Source organism: Rhinolophus sinicus, chromosome 2 (assembly GCF_057876585.1).
Source record: "Rhinolophus sinicus isolate RSI-liver-muscle chromosome 2, RSI-T2T, whole genome shotgun sequence".
NCBI lineage: Eukaryota > Metazoa > Chordata > Mammalia > Chiroptera > Rhinolophidae > Rhinolophus > Rhinolophus sinicus.
In genome coordinates this window covers 87763519-87787169 of record NC_142502.1, presented here as the reverse complement: position 1 = coordinate 87787169, position 23651 = coordinate 87763519, and the positions used below count along the sequence as shown (strand labels likewise).

Sequence of the window (23651 nt, the reverse complement as noted above, 5' to 3'; positions counted from 1 at the left end):
AGCAAGGCCGTGCCACCCAGAGAACAGGCACAGAACTTGGCTGGGGCCCAGAAGCCACCCTGAGGACACGGTTCCTGCCAGTTCCCCACCCAGCCAATGCCCTGCCCCACCGTTGCCAGAAGGGCTCCCTGCCCACAGCCTGTCCCTGGCCCACACCCAGCCACGTGCCAGTCAGGCCCTGGCAGGAGCCAAGGAGCCCCAGACCCAGGGAAAGGAGTCCAGACGCAGGACTGCAGGACTGGTCTGGGTAGAGCCCAAGGAGCTGGGCCCTGGCTCCTTCCCACCCATCCACAGAATTCGCCCCTGCCTGCCCACGGGCCCTGTCACTCACCAGATTCTCTCTTGATGAGCCTGGCTGGTAGTCTGGGGGCAGCTGGGACTCTCCGCTTGGCGCTCTGCTCGTTCCAGTATTCCCGCCAGTGCCGCAGCTGGGAGTGGATGAAGCGCCACATGAGCCAGGCCTGGGCAGCACACACCAGCAGCAGCATGCAGAGCCTGCAGAGGGGCAGAGCAGGGGTCAGGGGGGCTTGGGCCCACAGATCATGGCAGGGGAGGAGATGGGGGCAGGAACCCGGCTGCTCCCATGGCCTGGTTCCCGCTCACCCTTGGCCCCAGCACACCATCCCACACCACCACCAGAAAGAGCACAGGGCTCAGTGCCAGTCATGGCTCCAGCATGCTTCAGGGCTGGTGGCGGACAGACGGTGGGGGCGAGGGAGACCACGACGGTGGCAGCGACAGACGCTCGTCCAGCTCCATGGTCATAATGCCCCACGACTGGCTGGGAGCCACGGCCTGTCCCTTTTGTACCAAACCACAGAATACAGCTCACATCAGCTCCATGTATATTAGAAGAATTCAAGTGAGTTGATTTATGATAGAGCAGAAATAACTCTAGAGTGGCCTCTCATCCAGCATGTCACTTAAAAAGCTGAGCAATCCTGGACAAATCAGACACCCTTCCAGGCCCGAAGGTCTCCGGGAAACACTGTGGCTTCCTTACTGCTGTGGGAGGCCATGGGCCAAGCTGTAAGAAGTCCATGCATGGCGTAATGATCCTTGAGACGCTGGATGTGCGACCTACTGTGTACCCTGAAGCACTGGGCAAAGGTGAGGGGATTCCCACGTGCACTGAAGCCCTGACTGGTCTGAGCGGGCCAGCGCTGGGGAGTGAAGGTGGTTTCGAATGGAAGCAGAAGGCTGGTGTCTCTTCTCCCCTCAGGTCTAATGGCCAGAGGTTCCCAGCTAACGTGGCGGAGACGCAGCGGTCTGCTGTCTCCTGACCTTCTGCAGAAATTGTGCCAAGTTCAGGAGGCTCCTGAGAGCGCTCAAGGAGCCCTGGTTTATCACCTCGGGCTTTTGCCCAACTCACCTGCAAAGTAAGGTGTTGAAGTTCCCTTTTTCGGGGTCAAAGGCCTGGTTTTCCATGCGAGCAAGTCCAAAGCCGATGGCCAGCACAGCAAGGGTGAGGATGAAGAGGCGGGTGACCCCAAATACAGCCGCCCAGGCATTAAACCTGCGCGTGGAGGCAGAAAAGGGACATAAGCCTTAAAGGACCCGTGAGGGAACCTTTACCCACTTCTCCAGAAGCGTCCTTAGGTGGGAAAGTTCAAAGGAGGCTGAGTAGGGGGCTCGAGGGATGAGACAGCTAGGATAAGATGCTCCAGAAAATTTAAAAAAACACAAAACCCATATACAAAAAACCTCGGGGTGTTGCCCGCAGGTAAAGGGGCACGTGGCACCCAGGGCAGGACCCTCCCATCAGCCAGGCCTCAGGGGAGGCCCCTGGCCAGCAGGCCCCTGACCAGCCTCCGCACTTACAGCTTCTCGTTGTTCTCATCTGCAAAGTAGAAGAGTCGGGCCATGTGGAAGAGGAACTCGGTCGAGTACTGCAGCAGCAGCAAGATAAGGCCCAGGCGGCTGAGGCTGCAGAGACACAGACAAGCCTCACAGTCCCCCCAAGAGGCCGCGGACAGCGGAGGCCGGGGGCCCGACGCCCCGAGCTCTGCTCTCCACTCCACTTTCCTCCACCTTCCCTGGCCGGCCCTACCTCATCCATTAGGATTCTATTCTGCTGCCACACCTTTAAGAATTTTTCCTAATACCGAATCCCCTGGCCTTTCGTCTGTCCTGCCTGGGTCAGGCATCCTTACCGGCTCCCACAGTGACCCTGACTGAGGCTCTTCATAGCACTTGTCACCTTGCATTCATCCCCTGGCCCAGGACCAAGCACATAAAAGATGCTCAGAACAGGTGGCTGAGCTTTGCATGTAGAAATATGAGGGCTTCCCACAGTCTGATATTTTCATTACCCAAGTCTTCACAGCTAAAAGGTACGGGAAGCAAAACTCAACATAAGGCAAAAATCTGTGCTCGGGAACTGCCCTCTTAAAACATCAGCACCCACTCAGACATGCCCCTCTGCTCAATTCCAGGCCTGATGCATGCCTGACTTCCTTAGGCAGTTTGCTGCAGATGGTCAGCTGTCATTCAAACAAACGCAAAATGAAATGACAGGTCCTGCTGAACATGCAGGGCTTCAGGAAGGCAATGCGGTGACATGTGCGCACTCCCACGGCCGTGATACATAAGGATCCGGCCAGTTCCACCCAATGAGACCGAAGAAGTGCAAAGTCCGTCAGGATGGTCACGGGATCCTGAGAAAGGTCAACAGAACGATGTGCAAACTACCTGATGTCTTCACACGGCCTAGCGGGACTCTTGTCATTCATGCTTCAACCTGAGTCACCTCCTCAGAGAGGCCTTCCCTCACCACACCAAAGGTGCCAAGTACACAAGTCATTCCCTCTTTATTTTATTCACTGCACTTACCACTAGGGGAAACTCTATTTACTTACTTCCTTGTTTGTGGTCTGCCTCCCGTGAGAACAGACACCCCAGGAGAGCATGGCCTGTCTGCCTATAATTGCACCTCCTAAAGCAACTCCCGGCCCGTCGTGGGAGGGCTCAGGCTGTGCTGAGTGAGTGAAGGCCTCCAAAAGCTAAGCTCTTCACCAAAATGAGACCCCACATCATTCGGCATTTCAAAGGTCCGTCTTCCTTGGGGAATCTTGGAGAAAGGGCTTCTCCTTTCCACACTCACCTCTGAAAACTAGAACGAGGACGGAGGGGAAAGGAGGTCACACTCCCTAAATGAGCAGAGAGAGGCAACTGCTCCTTGACGCAGTGCCAGCCTCACTAGGAATGTGATGGGCGTGATTTTGGCAGATCTGCTGCTCCCGGCCCTCTGAGTCCTATTCTCATTCCGAAACAAGAATTCACAGGACTCAGCCTAAACAGGGTCAGACGCCTGTCCTTCTCCTTCCCTGGAACGTGTCGGATGTGGGAAAAAACAGATCTTGGAGCATCTCACATCTTTTGGAGGGAGAAGTGGTGATACAGCAGGGATCCGACGGCAGCAGGAAGCTCTCCTTGCCACACATTGCGGGGCTGACAGCGCAGACTGGCTCCCTCAGAGCCCTTCTGCATGTCACACGAGCATCCAAGACAAGAGCAGAGCTGGCCCCACCACACAGCCCTCACCCCTGAAGGTCCGGGCAGGAATTGACACTGTTCTATGTCTCCAGAGACAGGAGAGTGGATTTGAGAGCTGCCTTCCTCCTGACTCCGTTACCCCGAGTCCATCATTGTCACAGGATGCCCACTGTCAGGCCCCAGGGCCTCCAGGCTCCTCAGCCTGGAAAGTCACACATCACAGGTTCTCAAAATGCCGGCCTAGACAAAGCAAAGTTCTCCTGACCTACATGGATAATGCTCAAGAAAAACCCAAATTAGCAATGACGTGTCCTATTCATCAATGTGAGTCTTTTCATACAAGAAGACACTCAAGGCCGAATACCGTAACACATCTTTCGACTTCACGACAACCAAGCAGGGACCACTCTACAATTCATTACAAATCAAAGGGAAGGGGGTCCCAGGGCTGTGAGCTGACAGCTTGAGCTGGTCGCCTGAGGCAGGAGCCCAGCTTCAGGGTGGCTTCTTCCCGCAAAGCCACACATCAAGTGCCAACATCCCTCAGAAGCCTTCCCTGGCCGTCTCAGGTTGAGGCAGTCACTTTTCTGGGTCCCCCGGCAGATGACACATGTCATAGTATAGTGCTTATCATACTACACGTCCTCCCGCTATGTCTGTACCAGTCTCTCCTGCTAGACTGAGAATGAACCACTGAAAATAAAGGAATCTTCTATTATCCATCTTTGTACTCCCAGGTCGTAGCCTGGTGCTCGGCACACAGAAGGCGTCTAATAAATGCCCGCTAACTGAATGAATGTCTGGAGAGATGCACCGACACTGAGGGTGAGGAGATGTGGGTGTCACTCACTTCAGGAGATACGCTCCGGCTATGTGGACCAGGTACAGACAAATGTACTGGAGCTGGCGGGGAATTTCCTCCTGCAAACCAGAGAAGCAGCCCGTGAATGTGCTGTTCCCTAACTGAAGGTGCAGGAACGAAGGGGAAGTGGGTGGGGGGGGGGGGGTGGGGTGGGGGGATGGCCGCCTCCCCAACAGCCGCAGGGCTCAACTGCGGCTGCTTTAACACAGATGGTCCAGGTCACACCAGAGGCCCATGCACCAGGCTGCTGAAAAGTCTGAGGGTGAAGCAGCAGCTTTGGGTCCACGGTCAGAGGGCGGGGTTGGGTTGAGAAAGAAGGGACAGGGACTGGGGAACAGGGCTTTTGGAAATAATTCAGAGGGAAGCTATTTTTTTTCAGAAAAAAAGGACTGTGGGAAAGGCAAAAAACTTTTCCATCCACCATCCAGAAGATGCAAGTTAAGAGTTTCCTCAAAGCCACATACATGGCTAGCGTGGGGGGAGGCAAGACACGCGCTGGTGGCCTGTTCTCATGGAGGTCTTCCTGGAGACTTCGACAGGGGCTGACTAAGCATCTTCCTCAAGCCGCCCACACATCCCCCTCACCACCCAATGCTCTGTGCTTTTCGAGGAAGGGACAGGGGACCACTGGGAACAGGAGGGGAGGGGAGGACGAATGGCTTCCAGAGGGAGAAGTGAGTACTCACCTTCCGTACCTTCTGGAAGTATAGCTCAGGAAGTGCGTGCAGCCAGTAGGCGAGCTGGCACAGGTAGAAAAACTTCACCTGGAAGCTGGAAACAAGGGAGCGAGTCATAAAGGAGGGATGGAGAAAAAAATGTCCCTGTTGTCCTCGCTAAGCCCAGGAGGGAAAGGCAAGGGCCAGGCCTGTGTGAGGAGCCGGGCCAGGAGCAAGGGATGGAAGGAGTAGGATGGCCTGCCAGCACCGCGCTCCTGAGCCTGGGGACCCTGCTCCACAGACAAGCCCTCTGCAAGGGACACAGAAACGAGTGCAGAGGATGAAGGTCTGCAGCCTGGAGAAGGGAAGGCTGAGCCGGGAGCTGAGTCTAGAGCACTGTCCATGCAGAAAAGGGTGGCGTGGATATACTGAAGAAGGAAGGGGTCTAAGTAGCAAAGGAAACACCTAACTCAGCTCTAAGTCCTTTGCAGTTGTTCTACAGGGCTCAGGAAAGCCAAGGAGTGGCCTCCTCAGGACACAGGCCCAGCTGCTGCTCTCCTGGTGTCTCACCCACAGCAAGAGGGGAAGGGGAGGCTGCCTGATGGGGTACCAGCCGTGGGAGGCGGGAAGGGAAGATGTGCTGTGAGCATGAGTGAGTCGCCAAGAAGACACAAAGCCAGAGAACGCCATGGAGATGCTGCCTCTGTATCTGTCTCACGTGATTTAGGAACCTGCTGTTGACTGCATGTCTGTCCCCTCAAAATTCCTAAGTGGAAGTCCGCATCCCCAGCGTGATGCTATTAGGAGGTGGGGTCTGTGGGAGAAGATTTGGTCATGAGGGCAGAGCCCTCACGAGTGGGATTAACAACCTTATAAAAGAGGCCCCAGAGAGTCCCCTCTCCGCTTCCGCCCTGTGAGGGCACAGGGAGAAAAAGGCTATGTATGAACAAGAAGAGGGCCCTCACCAGACACTGAAACTGCGGGCCCCTGGGTTGTAAATTCCCAGACCTCCTGAACTGTGAGCAATACATCGCTGTTATTTATAAGCCAGCCGGTCTATGGTGTTCTGTTGTAGCAGCCTGAGCTGTGACAGGGGCGAGTGCAGATGACACATCATTTTGGGATTCTCTAGTCAAGCAGACTGGGAGGAAGCAATTCCCAGACAAGCTGCCTCCGTCCACAAAACTGTGCCCTAATAGGCGCGGGGTAGGATCGGTCCTCATGCCAGCTGGCCCCATGGTGCTCTGGTGACATTCTGCGATGAGGAAGCCAGTGGACCAGCTGGCTCCTCCCTGGAGACCCTGTCATGAGAATACTCACGGGAGGTACACGTGCGGGTAGTCTTCCCAGAGGCTTCTCGGGTTTGTTAAATATCCTTCCTGTAGTGGGAGAGAAGAGTCAGCATTTAGAGACGTGAATGTGAGAGGCCCTGAGCAGGCCCAGGGGTCAGGGGCCAAAGGCACACCTAATCCCCAGCTGCCAGAAAGAGGAAGAAACAGGAAATGTGCAAATGAAGGACCTCTCCACGTGGGACTTACTGGCACTCGCTGGTGTCTTTACTGTGAAAGAGAGCGACAGAGGGGGAAGAGGTCAGAAATCTGTGTCTGAATGTAGGCCTGACACTTACGAGCTGCGTCCTGTGAGCAAGTTACTTCCTAAGCTTCACTTGGCCCATCGGTAAAATGAGGATAAAAATACCCTCCCAGAGTTATTGTTAGAAATAAATGTGACAGTTTATGTTTATGCGACAGTGTCTAGTATTATGCCTGGCATGTGACACTCAGGAAATGCTTGTAGAATGAATAAGCAACTAGACTCCAGAATCACTGTCCACGGGAAAAATGAAGGGGCTCCTTTGGCTTTTCACAGCATCACAAACAAAAAGAATGTGAGGACCCCACAGGCCTCGTAAGTGTCACACAACACACTGCCTTATTGCCAGTTGCCTCCGTCACTCCGCAAGGTCCTTCAGGCTGTGGTCTTTGCTTGCCCTTCTTTATATCTCGAGTATCTAGCCCGGGGCCTCATATAGAGCGGGTACCCAGAGCCTCTTGCAGAGTAAGAGAATGTAACCTAAAAAACCTTTCATCACAAAACATCTAGAAATGCTGGATGAAATCTTCCCAATATTCTTTTAAATGCAAAGTTGAGCTCACAAGAAGAAAGGGAAAACCCCTGGGGCCCCAAAAAAGGATAGGGTGCTAAAAACCATAGCAGAAGGTGAGGTTATGGGGCCAGGGTGTTTGTGCACATGTGGGAACAGAAGATGATGGCACCTTGGGAGGTGGGACTTGAGACCGTTGTATAAAATCTGTACCCTTCAAGGGCTAAAAACTCAGAGAAAGAGAATCAGAAAGAGTTTGATGAGCAACACAAGGAGATGAGTACCATGCCTGCTCACTCTGGGCTCAGGACGAAAACATAAATATTATCCCCTGAAAATCTGTAACATTGGGCTCACTTTCACATGGGTTTGGAGTTCAAATGTACGCTAACTGCATGGTCCAGGAAACACCGGGCTAAGAAATTCGTGTTAATGGTACTGTGGACCAGTGATACTATTGGGACACACTCTCATTTAAGGAGGTGCAGGACTCTCACACATGAAACCTTGCTCAAGATGAGTTTACAAGCCAAGATTTAAAAACACACGAGGAAACAAACCACCATGAGCAAGAGGTGGCTGACACTACCCTCAGAGTACGCAGAGAAGGTTAGATGAGTATGAACTCATTTCAGAAACAGGGAAGTAAAAGAACAGACAGGAAGGATCTCTTGAATCAAGATGAATTTTCAGCAGCAGCTGGTCCCATAACCTCAGGCCTGGTTGCTTCCACAAGTCAAAAATGTCATGGAGCTGGTGGCTTTGATGGAGAGGCTGAGAACCTCAAATGTTCACACTGGAACTAGGGCAGGGGGTTGGCCGTGCTCAGGAGAAGAAAGAGACCAACATAGTTCAGTGAGACGCACTCTGGGTTACTGTCCATTGGACCCTCGGTTTATTTCCAAGTCAGGGCTGATCCACCCACCCTCAAGGCACTAAGTACCCTGGGAAAGTCCTGGTGTAGCCCACACACAGCCCCAATCCACAACCCGGGGCCTCATTAACACAGTGTCCTAACTGATGAGGCACATAAACCAGTGTAGCCAGGCCGACAAATTTGAAGGAAAAGGTCTCATCCCAAACCCTCATGGCTTCCTTTCTGGTCTATCACCGCCCTTTCTCCCTCGGGCACACACAGGTTGAGGCACAGACGTGGAGGGCTCTGGGGCATGTGGAGATGTGAGGAGGGCTTTCCACACCCACACGGCTGCCTGCACCGAAATGTCCCACCCGGGCACACAGCGCTACGTGGCCCTCCACTCTCTCTGCCTCATTCCAGGGAAATCACAGAGGTGAGAATGTTCCTTCCTAGAGGAAGCAGCGACGTATTTAAGGAGGAAAATGGTACTTCTGGGACAGAGGTGAGAGAGGAATGTCTGCCAAGAAAGACTGGCCAAGAGAAGCAGCACTGAGAGAAACCTAAAGCCCAGATGATCTTGTGATTTTAAACAGGAACCCTCCTCAGCATGGCCCCTTTACTTAGGAGACAAGGAGGTCAGAACTTTGAAGCCAACAAGCAAAGAAAAGTCCCCAGAAAAATGCTGCCTGCTTGGGAATGGCCAGTCCTCAGGGACCGTGCAGGAGCGGGTGGCGGGAGGAGAACACGGGGAGCCAGAGGAAAAATGACTCACTGCTCTGAGAACAGCCTTTTCCAGACCTCGGGCCAGGCAGCTGGCTGCGGGGGCCCTGGGGCTGGGGTACCCTCAGAGCTCAGGCACGCCGAGTACCTGAGAGCCCAGGAGGCCGAGCATGGCGGAGGGAGCCCCCGTAACCCATCCTGAATGCCCCCCACTGCCAGGCACTGGCAGAAGTTTCTGAGGGAGCTTGGGAAATCCTTTGTTCTCTTCCAGTTCTACAAATCGATCTATGAGCTAAGTGAGGCCTGAGCTGGAGCAATCTCTTCCCTTCCCCCAGCAGCCTCCCTTTTTGCTGTATGGGAGGAAAAGAAGAAACCACAGAAACAGCAGAACCCAGTTAAAACACAGTCAGTTGCTCCCTAGATTCAGACATACCTTAGAGCATTTGTCCTTCAGGAACAGCCAAGTACCAAAGTTCTGCTCTAAGCGATCAGTCCATTCGTAGAAATCAGCCCTGACCCAGGCACCGGCATTACAGGCATTCCCTCTACCAGGTTCTCAGTGAGCACTAGACGAGGTTTTTCAAATATGAGGGTAGGCATCTCAAGGAAGTCAGGCCGGGAGACCAAATGCCCACCCACCCTGCTTTCCCCAGTAGAGTATGTGTGTTTTTTTCTCCCCGAACAATGAACAGTAGTTCGAAGGGAAAAGTAGTAGGTTGACATTCTTATAAAACTATTGGTTGGTCCAGTCACACTACCAACACTCTGAATATACAAATGCAGAGAGAAATGTCTGAATCAAACACCAAAATCAAACTAGTTATTTCCAGAGGGAGGGATCTGGGGCAAAGTTTTGCTTTCTTTTTTTCACCTGTCACGTGTTGCTTACTTTAAAAAAGAAAAAAATGATCATCTATGATGTTTATAAAAACAATCCATTACTTTAAAAACTGTTGAAGGTCGGGGCAGTGAAGATGCATTTGCAGTTTATTCATTCATTCTCATGACCAATTTTTAGTGAGCAGCTAATTTGTGCCAAGCTAACCGTACTAGGGGTACAGCAGTGAGCTCCATGCCAGCTCAGAGTCTAGTGGGAGAGGCAGACAGCAGACAACACACAGATGAACAAGAAAAACCACAATAACAGGCATAGGGCAGAAGATACAAATTGGGGGTGGGGGATTCTCTGAGGAGGTGACATTTAGGTGGAGAATCGGATAGCAAAAAGGATTCAGACATGGGATGTCAGCGGATGGAGGATGTGATCAGAGAACCCACCATGCAAAGCCCAGGAGGCAGGGACGCCAGGAGAGTTAGAGCATCTGAGGGAAGAACGGTGGGGTGAGATGGGCAAGGCTGGCAGGACCCAGGGCACAGTCGTCAGGAAGAAAAAGATTTCACTGCAAGTGGGACAGGGGCTTTTAAGCAAAGGAAGGCATGATTTGATGTACGTGCTAAAAAGATGTGTCTGGCTGAGTAGAAGGCGGATGGCGGTGGGGAGGTACAGGAGTAGAAACAGCCTCCTTCTAGAGGGAAGACATGTAGTGACCCAGGCCAGAGCTAATGGTGGCTTGAATGACAGGACAGAGTTTCCCACCCTTGGCACTAATGACATCTGAGACCGGACAATTCTTTGTTGCGGTATCCACTGTCCTGTAGGATATTCCGCAGCATCCATGGCCTCTACCCACTAGATGCCAGTAGCATATTGTCCATTGTCCCCTGAGGGGCAAAATCTCCCCCGGAGAGAACCACCGGCCTGGGGGTGGCGGTGCAGGTAGGAAGCAGTAGAGACAACCTCAGTGTGTTCTACAGGTAGGGCTGGCGGGTGAACCTGCCAGTGAACTGACTGTGGAGGGAGAAAGAAAGGGAAGAACCAAGGAAAATGTGCATCGTAACATCAAAATTTGATTTCAAAAAACTAGCTGTTTAAACTCCTTTTATAAAATGACCCTCTCTTCTTCTTCAATCACTTGCATTCCATGCAAAAAGGTTCAGACGGAGGTGAGGGCCAGGAGCTACATGGCGTCATTAGGAGGTGGGGTCCTGGAGCTTTCCAAGGTCCCCCTGGTCTCCATTTCCTGTTGAAGATGTTGAGTGGGGAACTGGCTTTCACCATAATAAAAGCCTGTTATGAGCTTCCCGAGAAAAGTGCTACATTCTCTCAGACTAATTAGCATCATCATTTTCAAGCCCTTGAAGGCTGAGTGAGAGAAGCAGAGACAGAGCAGTTCAGCATTTCATTCTGGAAGGGGTGTTAAGTAACTTGGCTGTTGGCCGCCAATCTGGTCTAAATGTGTCACAGCTGGTGTGGAACGTCTGCGGGTGAGATAGAAAGGGTAAAAGTGATTCATTCAGAGATGAGGCAATGCTTCTCCAGAAAGGCCCGTTAAACTCTGGGTGCCCTGAGGCTGTTCTGCCTCAAAGCAGTGGTGGGGAGAAGTGAGGAGAGGTCTGAAATCCAGAAGCTCCTGGTGGGGCGCTCCTAGCACAGACCACCTGTAAGTCCACAGGACAGGTGGCAGCCCTGCGTCACAGGACAAAAGTCTCAGGTCCCGCATATAAAATTCCTAGTGTTCTGTTTAGGAAAACTGTCCTGTGATTAAATAGAGATAGACATAATAGAAATAAAAGCAACACACAAAAGAACAAACATGTTGACTTCTTTGAGAATATGAATTCAACGCTCAGCTGTGGAGGCACAGTTCCTTAGGATGTGAAAGTTCATCACTGTCACCAACGGAAGAGGAGGAAAGGGGATGAGAGGTTCAGTGGGAGATAGCAAAGGAAATCTCTAAAAGGCCACAAGGTTGCTGAATTTTCCAACCCTGGGGGCTGAATTTCTCACAGGACAGGTCTAACTCCTGAGAAAAAGACCAGGTTACAGACAGATGGTGCTCCAAGTTGGGGGTGGGGAGTGAGGGGAGCAGGGACGCTAATTAAACACTTCCTAGCAGGCCAGGCCAGGACTTGTTACAGTGAACCCCAAAGGACTGTCCACATTCCTTTGCACAAAGGGTTTTTTTGGCCATATCAAAGGTTGCTTGAAAGAAGAGTCCTGTTGTGTAGAAAGGGGAGGCAGATAACTGGTCTGGTCCTCCAGGCGTTTGTGGGAATAGCCCCGACTCGCAAGGATTTGATGTGAGGACAAGGGGCTGCTGGCCTTGCATGAGGGAGGCCAATGCCATAAAACAGTACGTGCACTGGACTTAGAACCAGATCCCCAAGTCCTAGCCCCGTCCCTGTTCCTGCGAAAGCACGTGACGGTGGGCACACTGTGAAACTTGAGCGTGGGTTTCTACAGTCCATAACCCGGGTACCCAAATGAACATAAAACTTATCTCACGGGATAGTGTTTATAGAAGGGCCCTGGAAACGACACACTGCTATCTAGATATACAGTGTCATTATTGTAACCTCACATAATAACTATAACCAGTGTTTATTTCTGGACAAAATGACTCTCCCAGCTACAACATAGCATCTATATCATCTGGCCTCTCTCTCACCACAATACCAGGAGGATGCAGAAATAGCATCAGTTTTAAGAAACTCCCAGTTTTCATCCATACTGCTCCTTACTTTATTTCTTCCCTGCTAAGCCCTTCACAGTTATCTTCTTAGCAACCCAAGGAGCAGCGCCGCACTGCCTGGGGGCCCAGGCCCCGCCCCTCCCCAGTCCTGAGGACCACTCACCGTCACCACCACGTAGAAGCACCATATCACCGAGCTGAGATGAAAGACGACCAGCTGTCCAGATTCGTTGAACTTGCTGTGTTTAACCTTAGAGAGATGAAGCCGCTTGCTGATTTTCTAAAAGATAAAGAGAACCCCACATCTTAATATATAAAGCGTACTGGTAACCGACAGGTGTCAGACTTCCCATGAAAGGGCTAAGGTTGGAGGCCAGCGTAATCCAAGTTATTTAGTGTAAGCCTCTGTGTACATACCGTCCTTAGTCTAATGTTAGCATTTTGAGAAGGCAGCAGGATGAATGTCTTCAGCCTAGATGTACAGAAGGCATCCCCCAACCATGCTGCATAGGACAGATCCCTAAGGACGTTGCCCTGTCATGTAGCAGGTAGCTCTCTCCCCACGTAACAATATTGCTGTTGCATGCGCTGACTAAGGAAGGCCATGAGAGGGGACAGAGAGCAGTGTGGTGAGGGAAGTCCAGTCGACGTGACTAACCCGGGCATGCAAATTAGGGGGCACACTGGTTCAAAGCTGCAGTTTCCTCCAAGGCAAGCGCCTACAAACCAAGGTATCTCCCCCGTTTCTGATTTCGGAATCTAGCCACATCACTTACGTCTAAGATGTACTCCTGAACCACAGCGTGCAAGATGATGGTGATGAAGACGTAGAACAAGACTGTGACCAGGTCCTTGGGCCCGTAGTGGTAGTGCACGGCTTCACTGTCTGAGGAGGGAACAAGACCATATCAGCATCCTTGCGGTGAGGGAATGCTCTGGGACCCAAAACGGAAAGGAGATCTGAAGGAAAACGCTTCCCTTTTGATGGAAACCCTAGATTTAGAAGAAAGAGTTTCTTCCACCGAATCCTGTCCAACCTCTGAACTTGACCCTTGGGAAGTGCCAACAGGGAAGGCTAAGGAGAACCAAGCACCCCACAATTTGTCTGGGCAGGAGAGCACAGTGTTTACAAGCCACCAGGGGTTACAGACAACCAATCTCGATCATTCCCTGGCTGTGTGATTATGGGTAAGTGGCCAACCTCTCTGAGCTGCAGTTTCCTCCCCTGTAAAATGGGACTATAGTTATACTTCATGGAGAAAGCATAGCGGTAGGGACGTGGGGGGATGCTTAAGAATGTACACTCAGAAGACTGAGTTGATATCCCAGCTCTGTCAGTTACTGCCTATGTGACTTTGGGGCACCCTCTATGTGACCTTTCTGTGCCTCAGTTTCCTCATCTGTAAAATAAGGATAACAGCAGTCCCTGTATCATAGGGTTACTATGAGAATAAGATAACTTAATAAATGCAAAGTGCTTAGAACAGTATCTGGCACAAAGTAACTGCTATCCATGCAATCGCTATTGTTTTTGTTGTTGATGCTGGGAGAATTACATTGTGAGAATAAAATAATTTGTAGGAAAGATGCTATCACAGTGCCTACAACCATGGCAAGCACACAATAAATGGTTGTTTATTAGAATGTTACTTAATAGTAATCACTCAGAATCCCAGGTGCGTAAGTCTCCTAAAGCTCTGCTAGGGCAGCCTTTTCCTCCACTGACACAGGACGGTTTACACCACATTCCGGTAGCAGGCCACAGGGCTGCTAGGGCTGTGAACTCAGGCCTGGATCTCTGCTGCTCAGTAAAACTCCCTCCCACCAGCAGATTCACAGGCTGCCTTTCCAGCTGTGACACATTCGTGCTGAGTCACAGACACATGAGTCACCACTCTTTGCTGGGATGCAGTTACAGAAGGTAGGTGCATTTCAGGGTGGTCATGGAATGAAGCAGAGCTGACTGGGTCACTCTGACAGTGAACCCACAGCATCTGCCACCCCAGGCGGCGAGAATGTGACAGTGGGTAGTGGTGAGGAGGTGAGAGGGGTGGCAAGGACACTGCCCTGGCTTCAGAGTGCACAGACCCCGTGAGGAGACTGACAAAGAAATGTACCATTACCCATAGATAGGTACGTGGTACCAAGAGGTAAACACAGCAACACAGGGAGCCAAGGCAGGTGAGGGCTGACTGTGGCTTGGGTGGAGATGGTGAGGTAGCAGGTCAGGGTGAACTGGAAACCCAGGAATAGGTAAGGGTGGTCAGGTGGTGCTGTGAGGGGGCACCCTAGGCAGAGGTGGCACCTGCAAAGGATACAGGGAATGAGGCTGCAGTGCTGTGGGAACCGGGGAGGCAGGCATGGTAGGTGATGAGGCCGCTGAGAATGGCCTGGGTGCCACGTGAAAGGGTGTGGACTTTGTCCTGAAAGCAACCTGGAAACATCGAAGAATTCAAATTCTACAGGAAAATGATGAAACTTGAGTTTGGAAACTTTACAGTGGCAGCAATGAACAGCATCATGCCTAGAGATAGAGACACAAGTTAGGGAGCTGCCCAGCGTGATCCAGGTAAGGAACCAGAGGGCCCTGAATAAAAGCAGGAGAAGAGGGAAATGGAGGGAGGAGGGCTGTCAGGGATGGAGAACTGGTAAGACCAGGTGACTGACCCACCAAAGGGGCTGAGATCCGGGAGGGGAAGTAGGCACCGAGGACCAAAGGAGAAGACACTGGAGGTGGGAGAAGAGATGGGCAGGGGACTCATCCTCTCATTTCGCTTGTCCATCTGTGAAGCTGGGGTTACATCTTCCCTGCCTTCTTTATAAGGGAGGATCAAAGGAGACTAATCAGATGGCAGCATACTTTGGAACTACGAAATTACTAAACACTTGCAAAGTTTCATCATCAAGACCCTCATTATTAGGCAAAATGGGAGTTACACCCAACCAGACACGCATAGTCCAAACTAGTGAAATAACACCTGTCAAGATTTTAGATTAGCCATTTTAAAGTCACTTCGGAGTCAACTGCATTCTTCACCCCAAGTACCATGGTTCCAAAGAGACAGGACCATAGCCTTAAATCCTTCTTGAAACAAGAATGAATGCATGAATTAATACATTCTTTTATTCCTTTGCTGTTGAGAGCTATGAGCATGGTTTTTTGCTTCTTGTTTTTTGGTCCAAAACTTAATTGGCCCTTTTTTTTTAAATATTAGCTAACATACTCATATAATATTAATTTCAGGTGTACACCATAGTTATTCAACATTTATACACCTAAAGAAGTGAACACCGTGATAAGTCCAGCAACCTCTGAAATAGTGAGACACTATCGCAATACCAGGGGTGCCAAAAAATATATATACACACGACTTATATTCATTTTTGTTATCGGTATCTATTCAGTATTACAATTTTAATACAGTTTTTTTCCTTTCTTAAAATGCGTATACATTTTTTTGGCACCTTCTGTATTACTGACTATATTCCCCATGCTGTACATTACATCCCCATGACTTACATGTTTTATTCCTGGAAATCTGGACCTTCTACTCCCCTTACTTTTTCCCCCCTTTTTAAAATTTTGGTTAGAGTTGACATTAAATATTATTTTTTATTAATTTCAGGTGTGCAGCATAGTGGTTAGATATTTGTATAATTTAAGAACTGATCCCCCTGACGAGTCTAGTACCCACCTGGCACTACACATAGTTATTACCATATTATTGATTATATTCCCTGTGCTTTATGTTACATCCCCATGACTAGGTTTTCAATTCCGTGCTCTCTCTTCTTCTTCTGGTACCCCTATGATGTGAATGTTGTTACATGTGATGTTGTCCCAGAGGTCCCTTAAATTAATCTCATTTTTTTGGATTTTTTCTTTTTGCTGTGTCGATTGGGTGTTTTCTGCTACCTTGTCTTCCAAATCATTGATTCGATCCTGTGATTCATCTAGTCTGCTGGTGATTCTTTTTAGTGCATTCTTTAGTTTAGTTACTGTAGTCTTCATTTCTGGTTTGTTTGTTTTGTTTTTTGTTTTTTTATGGTTTCTACATCCTTTTTTTATGCTTGCTATCTCTTTGTTGAAGTTCTAAGTTCCCTGAGTACCCTTATAACCAATGTTGTGAACTCTGTCTCTGGTAGGTTGCTTGCCTCCATTTTATTTAGCTGTTTTCCTGGAGTTTTCTCCCGTTCTTTCATTTGGGATGCATTTCTTCATTTTGGCTGCCTCTCTGTGTTTGTGTCTATGTGTTAGGGGTATCTGTTACATCTCCTAATCTTGCTGGGTGGCCTTATGTAGCAGGTGCCCTGTGGTGCAGTTTCCCTGGTCACCTGCACTGGGTGCTCCAGGAGTGTCCCTTGTGTGGGTTGTGTGTGCCCTGCTATTATAGTCAAGCCTTGACTGCTATTGGCACATCACTGTGTGGGAATGACCCTCAGGCTGGTTGGTTGTGGGGTTTGGCCACATCCACAGCTTACAGGCTGCTGTGTGGGGGTGCTTAGTACCCCATAGAGTGGGATTGGCCCCAATTGGCTCTGGTGTCTGTTGAGACCACTCTTCGGGTGTGCCGCCTGTGGAGCTAATCACATGGTGTTCTGCAGTGATCTGAAGCCAACCTCCAGCTATGTTGGTTCTGGGGCCTCTTGGAAGGCGTGCTGGTGCAGGCTAAGTTCAGCCACTGCCTATCACCAGCCAGAGACAGAGACTACCTGGTAGGAGATACAAAGCGATCCATGGTTGGTCAGTGCCTGTGCTGGACCTGGAGGCATGTGGGAGAGGCCACACTGTGAACTGAGGATGGCTGCCACCTGTACCAGTTCTGGGTTAGCTCTGCAAAAAGCCAGGAAACTCCGAGGCCTGCTGCCACCTGCCAGCTCCTGTAAGGTTCAGCAGCTGGTAAAGCCTCCTGCAGTATGGAGTTGGGTGTGGCAGGGTCTCAGTGAGTCACCATGAGGGAGCAAGTGGAGCTCACCAGACCAATTCAGATTCAGATTTGGCCATGGGCATGATGGAGGGCTCAGTACAGGACGGATGGCACGTGCCTGATGACTGCAATGGAGAAGGATCCCACACGGGGAAAATGGCAACTGTCTTTCCAGTCCTGGCCCCTAAGTTACACAACTCAGTATCTCCCCATATGTCTCCAATGCCCCTCGAGTCACTGTCCCTCTGCCGGAGCCCAGGGAGAGTCTGTATACAGACCCTTTAAGAGGACGTCTGAGTTTCCTGCAGCCTTCTGTGGACCTGGATGGTCAGAATCCCCACTTTTTTTCACAGCCAAATGTTGTGGGGGCTCCTCTTCTCAGCACCAGTACTCTGGGCTAGGGAGCCTGGAGTGGGGCTGGGGTCCTTCACTCCTTCAGGTGGGGGGAACCTTCACAGCTGAGATATCCCTCCCGATTTTCAACCACAACAGGGAGGTTTGGGACAGGCCTGTTTTGTATCTCTGCCCCTCCTTCCAGTCTTGATATGGCTTCTTCTTTATATCCTTAGTTATAAAACTTCTGTTCAGCTAGACTTCACATAGTTCTCCAGGTTGATTGTTCTATAATTTAGTTATAATTCTGATGTGTTCATGGGAGGAGGCAAGCACAGTGTTTATCTACTCCGCCATCTTGGATCTCCGAAAGCTACAAGCATGTTTGATTAGCAACCAATAAACCATGTATAAGGCTCCATGCTGGGCACTGGGGGAGACAGCAGTGAGCAAGGTGGGCAGGGCCCTGCCCTTTTGGAGCTTAGTGGGTACACACCAAACTCTCATATGCTGAAAAACCAGAGGCCAAAGAACTATAACTCAACAACAACAAAAACAATCAGATTAAAACATGGGCAAAGGACTTGAATGCACATTTCTCTAACGAAGACATACAAGTGGCCAGCAGGCACATGAAAAGGCACTCACCATCACTATCATTAGGGAAATGCAAATCAAAACCACAATGAGACACCACCTCACACCCATTAGAATGGCTACAATGAAAAAAAACCCACAAAAAAACAGAAAATAACAAGTCATGGCAAGGGTATGTATAAACTGAAACCTTTGTGCATTGTTTGTGGGCATGTAAAATGGTACAGTCACTATGGAAAACAGTATGGTGGTTTCTCAAAATTAAAAATAGAACTACCATATGATCCAGCAATTCCATTTGTGGGTATATACTCAAAAGAATTGGAAGCAGAACCTCGAAGAAATATTTGAACACTATTTGAACACCCATGTTCATAGCTGCACTACTCACAACAGCCAAAGGTGGAAACAACTCAAGTGTCATTCAACAGACGAATGGAAAAACAAATGTGGCGTACACATACAATAGAATAGTATCCACCCTTACAAAGGAAGAAAATCCTGTCACATGCTACAACATAGATGAAGCTAGAGCACACTATGCAAATACTATATATGATTCCATCACGTGCAGTTCTTATAATAGTCAAATTCATAGAAACAGAAAGTAGAATGGTGGTTGCCAGGTGCTGGGGAAAGGGGAACAGAGAGTTGCTGTTTAATGGATACAAAGTTTCAATATTGCAAGACTGGTTGCCCAACCATGATGTACTTTACACTGCTGAGGTGTACACTTAGAAATGGTAAAGATGGTAAATTTTGTATTATGAGTACTTTACCACAAATAAAGAAACCACCAGTGGCCAGTGTGATAAGTGCTCTGGCGTGAAGACTGAGGAGGAAATAACATGGAGCAGATGCCTCATGGAGGCTGGCCAGGCAGAGGACACGGAAGTCAAGGTATGCAGGAGGAGAGAGCTGGTGAGGGCAGAGTGCAGGCCCCTTGGGGAAGATCCAAATGGACTGAGGAATGGAGTGAAGTGGTAGAGCTATAGGTCAGGCTGCAGAGGTGGAAGGGCCATATGACAAAGGGCCCCCTTACAGGTTATTGCAAAATATCTGAAAGGCAATGGGAGGCTACTGGAGGATTTTAGGTACATACACATTTATAAGATCCCTCTCCTGCCCATGATGAATGGGTTTGAGAGGCAAAGGTGGAAGGTGGGAGAATAGTTAGTTAGAAGGCACCTGCAGGGATTCCAGGCCAAGGGGATGGCAGTGGGTGCCCTGCACGAGGATGGTGGCCGAGCGCTGGAGGGAAGACAAGTTCGGATAGATGTGGGTGATGGAATCAAAAAAACCAGCTGATGGCCTGGCTGTGGGGAATGATTGTCAAATTCCTTCTGGAATCTCATTGTACCCTGTAGCCCTCCATGGTTTAATTCTTCAGCGTGTGCTGTTTTGCTTGATCCCCATAACCATCTCATGAGATAGGCAAGGAAAGCAGATAAAGAAACAGGGTTCAGAGAGTTAAGGGACATGGGCCATTTCTCAGGTCTCCCAGGGTCCAAAAGCTTCCTTGGGGTCAACCCAACCCCCTAATACCCTCCCCAGGTCCCGTATCCCGACTGGTAAAAAGCCGCCCCTTTGATCTCTTTCTCCTACAATCCCAAGAAGCAGCATCAGACGTAAACACTCCAAAGCTTTGCTCTGATTCATATGTTATCTCTATTGCTTCTTCTTATCTGCTATCGTCATACTTTTGATCATAGTGGGAAAGTAAATTGGTTTGGCCCCTTCTGCTTCCCACAGAGCTATGGAGGTTGGGGCTTTGCGTTTTTCTAGGAAGCTATAAACAAACTGATGCTTTTGGTTATTTTTTCTTTTTAAATATTCGGTTGCTCATGAATTCTTATAAAAATCCCCCTCACCACCCAAGTTACAGCTCCTACTCTTTCAGCACTGCCCCTGTCTCACACGAGCTCTTGAAAAGAATGGCAATGGTTTGGCAGTAACCTATCGTATCTTCTTAGAAGAGAAAGTGTCAGCACGTCTTGGAGCTGTTAGACCAGAGAGGCCATTCTGGTCATGAGTCGCAGCAAAATGCCTACAGAGACCAGGTGGGTAACATTCATGAGCAAAGTGGTCCAGGTATTTTAAGAGGAATCCTTTCAACGCAGACCTCTGCTGCATTAAACAGGAATAGTCTTCACTTCCACAATACACTTTCCACCATTTTTCCTTCAATGCATCACCCTCTTGATTTATCTTTCACATTTCCACTTGAGAGAGGAGCATGTTTAAGAACTATCCACTTTCCTTTAACCTTACCAAAACAAAAACAACAGTTAAAACTGGCATAAATGGCGAATGACAGTCTCAATGTCAGGGACACACTAGAGAGGACATGGTGACTGTAGAAAACCACAGAATACGTGTCCCAAGGGAGTGAAGGACGGCATGGGGAAGATGCTTCTCAGCCATGTGAGGAGTACAGCCCACTGTGGCCAGATTTCTGATATTTCAAAAGCAAAGACAGCTATCTTTACGTGGCGTCATCTGATTTTTAAATATTGGTGACTAATTCAAAAATTTTAAAAACACTTCATGGGCCAACACCAAACTGGCCAAAGAAAACACATCTGCAGCCAACTCCGCCCACAGGCCACCAATTTGCACTCTCGAGCCCAGATGACCCCTGATGCTTCTCCAGCACCAATATTCCATGAGGCTCCTTCCTCCACAGCCCCATGGAGTACGTCAATGTGCCCTACTGTCGAAATTAATCTAGCCTTGGAAGAAAACACCCTGAATAAAGACCTTCCCGCTATAAATGAGTTACCCAATCTCCCATCAAAGTGACACTTGCTTTGCTTATCTCTGATCACGGTTTTAAAAGAGCTAAACTAATCAATAACAGCCTTGGTTGTTTTGACAACCTCTGTTAGCAGCTGTCCCTTTTCGGGAGTAACATTCTTATGGACGTCCTGTTGTGCTTCCTATGACTAATAGACATTTTCCTGTTTCCTTTGATGTTACCTGGAAGGGCTTCTCCTGCCTGCCTTTACATGTGCCCATCTCATCCCGATACCACAGTGCAGCCTCTCACCTCCGCCTGGTGACCTGAGCTGGTTGGCAGCCACTTACTGTGCTTTTCATATCTCCTTAGAGTCTGGGCATCTGCCAACAAGGCTTCTGCCTTTGTCTGAAAAACTGGTTTTTTTAAAGAGCATCAACGCACAACTTAGATGCTTCTTTCTCTTCCAGTTTCCTTCCCAACCCCTGCAAATCCAGATTTGTAAAATTACTTTTTGTTGGTTTCTGTGATTACAGCCAACTCTGTTTTCACATTATTATCCATCTTTTAGTTCACACACGTACACACACACACAACCGAACTTAGATATGCAAAAAAAAAAAAAAACCATCATAAGCAAAATCAAGAGGGAAATGATCACCTAGGGGAAAATATTCACAATTCTGATAATAAACAAAGGGCCAACTTACTAATATGTAAAGAGCTTCTCGAACTTCAGAATAAAAAGATAAAAAAATCCAACAGAGAACGGACAAAGGATATCAACAGACAATTCACAGAAAGAAAAAAACACAGATGGCCCTTATACATTTCAAAAGATGCTCAATCTTACACAGAAGAGAAATGCAAATTAAAACTACAGTGAGATACCATTTCATACCTATCAGATGGGCAAAAACCCAAAGCTTGACAATGCACTCTTGCTTTGGGGAAGCAAGCTCTCTCTCCCACACTGCTGGTGGGAACGCAAAATGTACCACCTCTTTAGAGGGGCAACGTGGCAGTTTCCATCACGATTATAAATGTGTCGCCCCTTTGATGTGGCAATTCCACTTCTGGGGATTTATCTGATAGCTAATACCTGCCATGTTCAAAATGACATGTGTAGAAGGTTAGGCACTGCAGCACTGTGTTTAAAAATAAACGAATGGCAACAACCCAAGCTGTTGTCATCTATAGGGGACCGGTGACATAAGCCACAGTTACAATACACCTCCAAGTCTGGCTGTGAGCGACAGTGTCACCAGCACCTGCAAGCTTAGAGATGTACACTCTTGCACACCGACCCCAGGCTTATTGAATCAGAAACTAGGAATACAGCCCAGGAATCTGTGTTTATCAACATCTCCAGGTAATTCTGACGCATGCTAAAATTTAAGAAGCACTGCTGTAAACAATGGGGTAGCTTTGAAAAAAATCAAAGAAATGAAAATCGAGATTAGGTAAAGCTAATCAGGAAACTTAGAAAGAGGAACAGTGGCTGCTTTGGGGTGGGGGTATTGACGTGAAGGGGCACGCAGAGGCCAGGAGCCCCGTGTCTTGATGGAGATAATGGCTACATGGATGTGGCCATATGTAAAAAGTCATCGTGCTGGATCCTTAAGAATATGTGCACTTTACTGCATGTATTACACCTCAATAAAATTTCTGGAGAAAATGATGATGCTCTCTGCTTATTGATATGAAATGATATCCGGGATACATTATTAGTGGGGGGGGAAGCAAGGTACAGACAGAACAGAAAGTATTCCACTTATGTGTGAAAGGGGAGAAAAGAAACATATGTATTTGCATTTGCAGAAAGAAACACTGGAAGGTGACATAAGAAATTCTATAAGGATACACAGGAAACAAGAGTGATGACCCCCAGGGGGTGGGGGTGTCAAAGGAAGGGAGGATGGGTGGGAACAAGACTTTCACTCTGACTTTTTGTACAGTTATATTTGAACCACATGAGCATATTTTCTAGTCAATTTTTAAAAAATAAATAGTCAAGTACTAGTGGCTTTGTACAAATAAAATTTTAGTGGTCACCATCCAGCACACACAAGAAACACTCCGCTTAGGAGGCTCCTTTAGGATAATAACACAGACAACAACCATAACCATTTACTGAACACTTACTCTGTGCCAGGCATGCCTTGGAAGTGACATCATTTGCTCCTCACCGTAACCCTGAGTATCAGCCCCATTTACAGACACAACAGCTGAGGCTCAGAGGCCAGCAGTAACTATGCTACTGATGCTTGGGGGCAAAGACCATCGTCTCCCTGCCAGGCAACACGGCGACTTGACTCCCTTCTAATCACACAGAGAGGGCATTCATTAAACCCCAAGGCCTGCCCACTCCCTGTGGTGTCAGGGCAAAGAGAGGGGCCGAGGTCAGGCTCAGGGCACACAGCAGCATTCTGACCTTCACCCCGGCCCTGCCTGCGTCTCCCCAGCTACCAGGCCAAACCCTCTGGCCTCCCAACCTGGACAATGTGGCCAGAGGCATGTGAACTAAGATTTGAAGCACTGTCATGGTTCTCACATACACGCATGCCCTCAGAGGTTAAATTGTGTACCCCCTGCATCCCCGCCCGACAACAACAATAAAAATATGTTGGAATCCTAACCCCCAGTACCTCAGAACATAATCTTATTTGGAGATAGGGATTTTATAGAGGTCAAGTTAAAATGAGGTCGTTAGGGTGGGCCCTAATCCAATAAGACGGGTGTCCTTGTAAAAGGGGGAAATTTAGATACAGAGACAGATACACAGAGAGGGAAGACGGCCATCTACAAGCCACGGAGAGAGGCCTGG

At 49.0% G+C, this 23651-nt stretch overlaps 1 protein-coding gene across 1 annotated transcript in view; it reads right to left on the bottom strand.

Moving 5' to 3' along the window:
• The window catches only part of TRAM2 (translocation associated membrane protein 2), a 76929-nt gene that overhangs the window by 6100 nt on the left and 47178 nt on the right, over window positions 1-23651 (bottom strand). The window contains exons 3-10 of the mRNA XM_019734701.3: window positions 13006-13115; window positions 12393-12509; window positions 6334-6392; window positions 5044-5128; window positions 4346-4416; window positions 1822-1926; window positions 1373-1516; window positions 332-495 (exon numbers count right to left, since the gene is read on the bottom strand). Coding sequence (XP_019590260.1) covers window positions 332-495; window positions 1373-1516; window positions 1822-1926; window positions 4346-4416; window positions 5044-5128; window positions 6334-6392; window positions 12393-12509; window positions 13006-13115 — 855 coding nt within the window. The remainder of the gene's footprint in view (window positions 1-331; window positions 496-1372; window positions 1517-1821; window positions 1927-4345; window positions 4417-5043; window positions 5129-6333; window positions 6393-12392; window positions 12510-13005; window positions 13116-23651) is intronic.